Source organism: Pan paniscus, chromosome 23 (genome assembly GCF_029289425.2).
Source record: "Pan paniscus chromosome 23, NHGRI_mPanPan1-v2.0_pri, whole genome shotgun sequence".
Lineage (NCBI taxonomy): Eukaryota > Metazoa > Chordata > Mammalia > Primates > Hominidae > Pan > Pan paniscus.
The window spans coordinates 39082222-39091669 of NC_085927.1; the positions used below are offsets into that span (position 1 = coordinate 39082222).

The 9448-nt window shown below is 41.9% G+C and overlaps 1 protein-coding gene across 2 annotated transcripts in view; it reads left to right on the plus strand.

Moving 5' to 3' along the window:
* The window catches only part of KREMEN1 (kringle containing transmembrane protein 1), a 74168-nt gene that overhangs the window by 25102 nt on the left and 39618 nt on the right, over window positions 1-9448 (plus strand). For both annotated transcript variants that reach the window (XM_008964360.6, XM_034949354.3), the window contains exon 3: window positions 780-871. In XM_008964360.6, coding sequence (XP_008962608.3) covers window positions 780-871 — 92 coding nt within the window. The remainder of the gene's footprint in view (window positions 1-779; window positions 872-9448) is intronic.

Genomic DNA, 9448 nt, shown 5'->3' on the forward strand with positions numbered 1-9448 from the left:
CAGGAGAATCGCTTGAGCCTGGGAGTCGGAGGTTGCAGTGAGCCGAGATCATGCCACTGCACTCCAGCCCAGCCCGGGTGACAGACTGAGAGTCTGTCTCAAAAAAAAAAAAAAAGCCTCATAAGGCATTGTGAATATATTTGCAAATTAATAAGACTGATCTCTATACCACATATTCCCTTCTATGGATATACAATTTATTTAACCAAACCTTTATTGTTGGATATTTGCTGTTTCCACCTGTTTTTTATATTATAAAAATGTTTTGTTGAACATCTTTATAGGTAAGATTTCCTTAGAATAAATTCCTAAAGAGGAAATTGCCAAGTGGAGGGTTTGCATATTTCTAGGGCCTTTGGCTCTAATTCCCAAATTGCCGCTCTGACCATTTGTGTCAGTTTGCATATTCATCAGCGGCATTGAGAGCCCCTGTGCTTACTCAGCCTTGGAATCTCCATGCTCACATTCAAGGTGCCAGTGCTATTTGGCATGATGTGTGCAGTGGCCATTTGTCCTAGTTATACTATAGTGAATTTGCCCAAACATATATTACCTTTACTCACTTCCCCCCAAACTCTGAAGTATATGTCAGAATAGATATGTTTGTTCTTGTAATATTACCATTTTTTCCCTTTTGATGAGAGATGGCACTGAGATACAGACCAACTATTAGAAATAATACAGAAGCTAAGGCATTTCCTTTTCTGTAAAACTGAAAAGCAATGAACTAGTTGAATTAAAACATCAGAAGTCATCAATTTTGTCCTTTTCCCCAACAGAAATCCAGATGGAGACGTGAGCCCCTGGTGCTATGTGGCAGAGCACGAGGATGGTGTCTACTGGAAGTACTGTGAGATACCTGCTTGCCAGAGTAAGACTGTAATACCCAATGTGATGGTTTACAGGACTGTGAACACTAAGAGTGCGTAGAGGGAGGCCCCTGCCAGAGGTCAGGTAGTTAGGCTGGTGGATTTCATGGAGCATGTGAAAGGAGAAGCCATCCTGGGCGAGGATTTTCACTTCTCTTGTTGAGGCTTTTCAGGAATAGAAATGCTGATTTCCTTAGCACCTCATTCTAAAGGTATTCCCTTGATGGGTAAGCCCCATGAGAATTCCTACTTTTGGTTAATTTCTGATTCTTTCAGGTATAGAGAGGGCAACCGCTCAGAAGCAGCCTAGGGGAAAAAAATATCTTGTACTTTTTGGAATGAACATCTTTATACATAGTGAAACTCAGTTATGGCACTACTTATTACTTGGATTTGAATGGGTCCCCAGAAGTAATATTTGATAAATGCCTTGTTAAATACCATACAAAGCTGATGTGGTAGTTCTTTTACCCACATTAGCCTAACATGTTCTACTGTTTATAATAATAACTCACAACCCAATTTCTTCAGCCTTTTACTAAAATGCCTGTTTTCTAACTGTTTCATTCATTTATTCCTGTATTCACTTTTTTTCCTTTTTTTTTTTTTTTTTTTTTTTTGTGACAGAGTCTCGCTCTGTCACCAGGCTGGAGTGCAGTGGCGTGATCTCAGCTCATTGCAACCTCCACCTCCCGGGTTCAAGTGATTCTCCTGCCTCAGCTTTCACAGTAGCTGGGACTGCAGGCGTGCACCACCACGCCCAGCTAATTTTTGTGTTTTAGTGGAAATGGGGCTTCACCATGTTGGCCAGGATGGTCTCGATCTCTTGACCTCGTGATCTGCCCGCCTAGGCCTCCCAAAGTGTTGGGATTACAGGCGTGAGCCACCACACCCGGCACCTGTATTCACTGTTTATTATATGCAAACTACAAAGACAATAGGATACCCTGACCCTCAGGAGTGTATGGTATAGGATGAATCTTAAAAAGATACAGTCATGCACCACACAAAACAGACCACATATACAATGGTGGTCCCATATGGAGTATCTCAACTGATTGTTCAGTCAGTTACAGATCACACTTCTTTTTCTACTCGTCTTTATTCCTTCTTTCTTCCCTTCTCACTACTACACTTGACTAGTCTTTTTTTTTTTTTTTTTGAGACAGAGTCTCACTCTGTCGCCCAGGCTGGAGTGCAGTGGTGCCATCTCAACTCACTGCAACGGCGCCATCTCGGCTCACTGCAACCTCCGCCTCCTGGGTTCAAGTGATTCTCCTGCCTCAGCCTGCCGAGTAGCTGGGATTACAGGCATGTGCCACCACGCCCGGCTAATTTTGTATTTTTAGTAGAGACGGGGTTTCTCCATGTGGTCAGGCTGGTCTTGAACTCCTGACCTCAGGTGATCCGCCCGCTTTGGCCTCCCAAAGTGCTAGGATTACAGGCGTGGACTAGTCTTTATATATGTATATAAAGATTATAATGGAGCTGAAAAATTTCTGTTGCCTACTGATGTTGTAGCTGTCATGATGCTGTAGTGCAACACATTACTCATGTGTTTGTGGTGATGCTGGTATAAATAAACACACTGCACTTCCAGTCACACAGAAGTACAACATATACAATTATGTACAGTACATAATACTTGATAATGATAGTAAACAACTATGTTACTGGTTTATGTATTTACTATACTATACTTTTTACTGTTATTTTAGACTATATTCCTTCTACTTATTAAAAAAGCAGTTAACAGTGAAACAGCCTCAGGGAGCTCCTTCATGAGGTATTCTAGAAGAAGGCATTGTTTTCACAGGAGATGACAGTTCCATGTGGGTTATTGTCCCCTTCCAGTGGGACAAAATGTGGAGGTGGAAGACAGTGATATTGATGATCCTGACCTTGTGTGGCCTAGGTTATTGTGTGTGTTTGTGTCTTAGTTTTTTAAAAAAAGTTTAAAAAGTAAATGAAAGTAAAACATTAAAAAAATATAATAGAAAAAACCTTATAGAAGAAAGATATAAAGGCTGGGCACGTTGGCTCACGCGTGTAATCCCGGGACTTTGGGAGGCTGAAGCGGGCAGATCACTTGAGGCCAGGAGTTCCAGGCCAGCTTGGCCAACATGGCAAAACCCCATCTCTACTAAAAATACAAAAATTAGCCAGGTTTGGTGGCATGCACCTGTAATCCCAGGTACTTGGGAGGCTGAGCAACAAGAATCACTTGAACCTGGGAGGCAGAGATTGCACTGAGCTGAGATCATGCCACTGCACTCCAGTCTGGGAAACACAACAAGAGTCTGTCTCCAAAAAAAAAAAAAAAAAAGGATGTAAGGGAAGAACATATTTTTGTACAGCTATACGACGTGTTTGTGTTGTAAGCTAAGTGTTATTATGAAATAGTCAAAAAGCTAAAGTAATTTAAAAGTTTATAAAGTAAAAAAGTTATAGTAAGCTAAGGTTAATTTATTATTCAAGAAAAATTATTTTTAATGAATTTAGTGTAGCCTAAATGTTCAGTGTTTATAAAGTCTACAGTAATGTATGGTAATGTCCTAGGCCTTCACATTCACTCACCACTCACTCACTGACTCACCCAGAGCAACTTGCAGTCCTGTAAGCTCCATTCGTGGCAAGTGCCATGAAATAGGTAAACCAATTTTTATCTTGTATACAGCATTTGTACTGTACCTTTTCTATGTTTAGATATGTTTAGATACAGAAGTACTTACCATTATGTTACAGTTGCCTACAGTATTCAGTACAGTAACATGCTGCTCAGGTTTGTAGCCTAGGAGTGACAGGCTATCCCATTATAGACTAGGTGTGTGGTAGACTATCACATCTCAGTTTGTGCAAGTGCACTCTATGATGGTCACACAACAAAATTATATGACAATGCAGTTCTCAGAGTGAAACCTTGCCTAAGAGATACATGACTATACTTTTAAACAAGGTAAAGGAAATACTGTGTGTAGAAAGGTCTTGCAGAAGGTTTGAACCACAGAAACTAAAGCAAGATCTGCTTCTATAAGGAGTCTATTAATGTAGTATATATAATGTATTTTAAAATATGCCAAAAGAGCTCAGTGCCTAGAGCTGAGGAAAAAGACAGTGAATTCGTAACATCCTATCTGGGTTTTTTTTTCTTATTATTTAAACCTGCTCTTTGCCTTGCCCTCTTTCTCACCTCTCAGGTCAGGATTCTTGTGTATGGGACCTGGCAACCCTTTCACTGATACCTGGAATAGCATCTGAATGCTGAGGCCTCCAGGGGGAAAGGCAGCCCCTGACCAGTGCTGCAGACCTAGTACTCACCTTTTGTAATTTAAACGCCCAGATACCAACACTGCCTGACAGTTCAGCCTTAGCTTCACTATCCTTCCAACCTGAGTGTGCCTTCATCCAGTCCCCAAACTTAGACAACAGTAAAGACCAGAAGAATGGACTTTTGCTCAGTCTGCTTAATCAAATTTTTAAAATGAAAAACGTCTCATTTGCCTCTAGTTATGTAAAGAAGAAAGAAGCAGAGGGAGAGGAAAGCAGATTTTCCTCGGTCCATTTGTTCAACACAAAGATAGTCTTTTAGTACCAGCCTGGGTCATTCTCTTGGGAGTGGTAAAGAGGGGGTTTCAATCTGGGCACTTTTATTTGGAAAGATAATCTTTGACTTGCATTTCTAAAATACAATCTGGGCCAATAGGGACTGATTCATGTGGTCATTGAAACCAGGTTCCAGAAGAAAGAATTATAACAAAATGCTATAAACCGCTTAGTATGCCTCTAATTTGTAATATTTACCGGATATGCTTTCCTGTTCCAAAAAAGGAAAATTAAATATTATTTCAGTTTTTCTGTGGCCCCTTGATAACCCTCTAAAATCTCTAAAGCTAGCCTTGAGATGGTCTGGGCAGAGAGATTTGTAGAAGTTGGGAATGAGAGCTCTATAGTACCTGGTTTCTGGGGATAGAGGGTGGGTGGTGTCTGGCTTTGGTTCTTTGGAAAACCCTTCAGTTTACCCTGTGGGGACCAGGGCTCCCCATCAAGCCGGACCTCAGACATTGAGTCTGGCAGCATATTGTGCTTCTAGTGTGTCTGATTAACATAGTTGAGCAAAACCTGTTTTACAGTTTGTAGCAAGAGACGTTTGTAATTGCCTGGTGGATTTAACAGAGATACAGCCGTCCTATTTTAGGCCACTTTTGCCCTATTTCTGGATGTGGAGTCACAATTTTCATGAATAATACTAAACCTCTGCATGAAGCCTGCTATTCATGATTAGTATTGAACTTGTCATACAGAAAAAGGCCTGTGACATGATCAGATTCCTGGAAAGTTCATATCTGAATATAACAGACCCAGCAGGAGCCAGGGGGAATGAATGTTTAGGGACAAAGCAGAATCTGGCTGAATGGTGGGCCATTGTGTGGAAACCAGATCTCTGCCCCTTGGTGTGTTATGTGTAGAGCTACAACAAGCAGGAGGCAGACCTGAAGTACAACTCAAATGGGAGCAGAGGGAAATCTGAACTGCTCTTGACCTGCAGAGCATGGATCAGAACTTACTGTTAAAAGGACAACTCGGAGGTAATTGGATTTGCCCCTGAAACTGCTTCTGCCAGAATGTTTCTCAGAAACCCCAAGTTCTTATTGCAGCCAGGAGAAATGCAGACTTCAAAAGCAAATTCCAACGTCATCGGGTTTAACATGTCTCTAGATCCCACGCTTTAGATCTCTAAGGCCTGTTGGTTTGACTATTGAGAGCTATTTTTTGTTTGCTGAAAAACATTCCCCCAATTTCTACAAACCCAGCTGTAAAAATTCATCTTTGAAATAGGGACATTTGAATACAGACTGAGTATTAGATTATATTAAGGAATTACTGTCAATTTTATTAGCTACAATAATGGCATGGTGGTTAAGTCCTTTAAAATTACAGATACTGAAATATTTGTGGTTGAAATGACATAATATTTGGGATTTGTTTTAAAACAATCCAGCCCCCCAAACAGTGACTAGGTAGGGGTGAGGGAAATAGATGAAACAAGAATGGTTTTAAAAAAAGTGGATTATTTGTTGATGCTGGGTGATGGGTTCATTATTCTTTCCCACTTTTGTGTATGTTTGAAACTTTGAATAATAAAAATTTAAAATTATTTTTATAATATTTTAAATATAAAGAGTAAATAAACACAGCATTCTGAGTATCTAGATTCAAATATATAACATGATTAACCTAAATTGTAATTTTTTTTTTTTTTTTTTTTTTTTGAGACAGAGTCTTGCCCTGTCACACGTGTTGGAGTGCAGTGGCGAAATTTTGGCTCATTGCAGCCTCTACCTCTAGGCTCAAACAGTCTTCCCACCTCAGCCTCCTGAGTAGCTGGGCCTACAGGCACATGCCATCACACCTGGATAATTTTTGTATTTTTTGTAGAGACAGGGTTTTGCCATGTTCCCCTAGCCGGTCTCATACTCCTGGGCTCAGCAATCCTCCTGCCTTGGCCTCCCAAATTGCTGGGATTGCAGGCATAAGCCACCACACCCAGCCAATTGTAATAATTTTACACATAGCCCACGGGTATCTGATGTCATTGTTAAAGTTAGTTATTAAAGTTTTAGTTATTAAACTTGCTAAAACTATTAGTTATTTAAAGTTATTAAAACTATTAGTTATTGAGGTTAAAGTTAGTAAATAAAGTTTAAAATCACAAGAACTTGGCTGGGCGCAGTGGCTCACGCCTGTAATCCCAGCACTTTGGGAGGCCAAGGTGGGCGGATCACGTGAAGTCAGGAGTTCAAGACCAGCCTGGCCAACATCTCTACTAAAAATACAAAAATAAACTGGGCGTGGTGGTGCACATCTGTAGTCCCACCTATTCGGGAGGCTGAGGTAGGAGAATCACTTGAACCTGGGAGGCAGCGGTTGCAGTGAGCTGAGATGGCGCCATTGCACTACAGCCTGGGCGACAGAGCAAGACTCCATTTCAAAAAAATAAATAAAATAAAATCACAAGAACTTAGACATATTTAGAAGTTATTAGTTGTGTCAAATGACATTTCTTAAGCTCTGACCATCTGTCAGACCTTGTACAAAACGGGGGACACAAGGATAGTATGTTCTGCAGCCTGTGGGGAATCCTCAGTCTGGGACAGAAGACAGACACATGAACAGATAAGCATATGCGAAATACTCTATAATAAGTGAGGCGAGCAAAAGGTTCGGAGCACCCAGGAGGGCCATCTGTCTGGCATGGTAGGGAGGCAGGGGCTATTGTCTGTTGAAGAGGGCTTCTGGAAAGAGTGGGGTCTTGTTTAGGGCTTCTCTACTTTAAAGTACATCCAGTCACCTGGGATCTTATTAAAATACAGATTCTTATCAGTAGGTCTAGAACAGGCCCGTTACATTTTTAACAAGGTTCTGGGATGCCAGAGCTGCAGGACTACACTTTAAGTAGCAAGGTTCTAGATGTTAGGGCTGGGTGGGGTGGGGTAGTAAGGGCATTGGAGGCAAAGGGAACAGTTTGTGCCCCTGCATGTGCATGAGCGTGCGTGCGTGCACACACACACACACACACACACACACACACACTCTGATGAATTCCAAGCAAGTTGGTGTTGCTGAAACATAAATTTTAAGAAGAAAGGGGCAGGAGATGAGGTCTGAGAAGTACACAGGGCTAGATGATGTCAGGTCTTATGGTCTGGGTATGAAGCCTGGACCTGATCCAGGAAGATGATGATGAAGCTGAGGTGAGGGCTGAGTGTCTGAAGGAGGCATTTCTCCATAGTTCGTTGAGCCTCTGTATTAGGGATTTGGGTCAAGATTTCCCACTTTTAACCTATGAGAAGTTCTCTAGTGATTGTATCATTCACACACATCAGCCCTAAGAGGATGCCAGCAGTCGCACTTCTGCAATACGTGTGGAACCTTAGGTCCATCTCAGCTGGTGACCTCACCAGCTCAGGTTTCTTTTAACTAAATAATACCTGGACTTGTTAAAAATAGATTTAAAATAGATTTCAGATGTTAGTATTTGCCTTACAAAAGTCAGCCCAAAAAATAGGATGTGAAAGCTTCCCATTATCCCTGATAAGAGTTTTTAAAACTGTGTTTAGAGTATGTGTAAAAAGCCAAGGGCGCTGTGGCAGTGGTGGTCAAGGCAGTTTCTCAGTTATAGAAAATGTTTTGTTTCTGCCAGCACTTTCTGTGTTTTAATGTCAGCACTGCTTTCTAGTATGTTTCAGCTATTGCTGAGTACCTACTATGTACAAAAAGCACTTATATTCACATTATCTTTTTTTTTTTTTTCTTTTTGAGACAGAGTCTCACTCTGTCACCCAGGCTGGAGTGCAGTGGTGTGATCTTGGCTCACTGCAAGCTCCGCCTCCCGGGTTCACGCCATTCTCCTGCCTCAGCCTTCTGAGTAGCTGGGACTCCAGGCGCCCGCCATCACGCCCAGCTAATTTTTTTTTTTTTTTTTTTTTTTTTTTTTTTTTTTTTTTAATAGAGACGGGGTTTCACCTTGTTAGCCAGGATGGTCTCAATCTCCTGACCTCGTGATCCGCCCGCCTCGGCCTCCCAACACAGTATCTTATTTAACGTTTTCAACAATCCTATGAAGCAGGTGGCATGTCTACTCTCCCGCCTCCATTTCTCAGATAAGAAAATTGAGCCCAGATAGTTAAGTGATTTGATGAGGATTACAGTCTGAGTCAAACAGGATTTTTGACCAGGACTCCTGATAGCTAGACCAGTGCCTTTTCCTTCTAGCACTTGAGAACAGTCCCATTTCCTTTATTTCCTTGAAAACAGGGGCTCTGGGATGGATTCCGGCTACTGTTGAGGTCATTCTTCAGAATTTTCTTTGTGAATTGTTTGGGAATTAAAGTTTGAAATTCTGATAGTATGGTGAATTACTAAGATTGCTTTTGTGACATTGTGGAAACCAAAGGATTAACTCAGTGGCGACAGAGGGTCTGCAGTTCATGCTGTTAGCTCTAAGTCATTTTCTTTTCTTCTTTGGCTTTGGGAAATCCTAAGCCCCAGGAGTAAAGCAGGCTGAGATGGGATCTGGGAAGCATTTGCTGCCCAACAGAGCCACTCTGCAGTATGCTGGGCTACCTCTGTGGGTGTCCCCAGACCAGCTGTTCTCAGCTAGGAAAGGGCTCCCCTGGGGTTGGACCCACTGCACAAAACAGTTCGTCAGCAGCTTTGTCTGGGCCTTAGGTTCTCCCCCAATACCATGTCTTCACTGCTGTGGGCTGAAATTCACCTTCTCTGAAATGACACATCCCTGTGTACCATTTATACTTTTTTTTTTTTTTTTTTTGAGACAGAGTTTTGCTCTTGTTGCCCAGGCTGGAGTGCAGTGGCGTGATCTCAGCTCACTACAACCTCTGCCTTCTGGTTTCAAGAGATTCTCCTGCCTCAGCCTCCCAAGTAGCTGGATTACAGGTGCCCACAACCATGCCCAGCTAATTTTTGTATTTTTAGTAGAGACGGGGTTCACCATGTTGGCCAGGCTGGTCTCAAACTCCTGACCTTGCGATTCGCCTGCCTCGGCTTCCCAAAGTGCT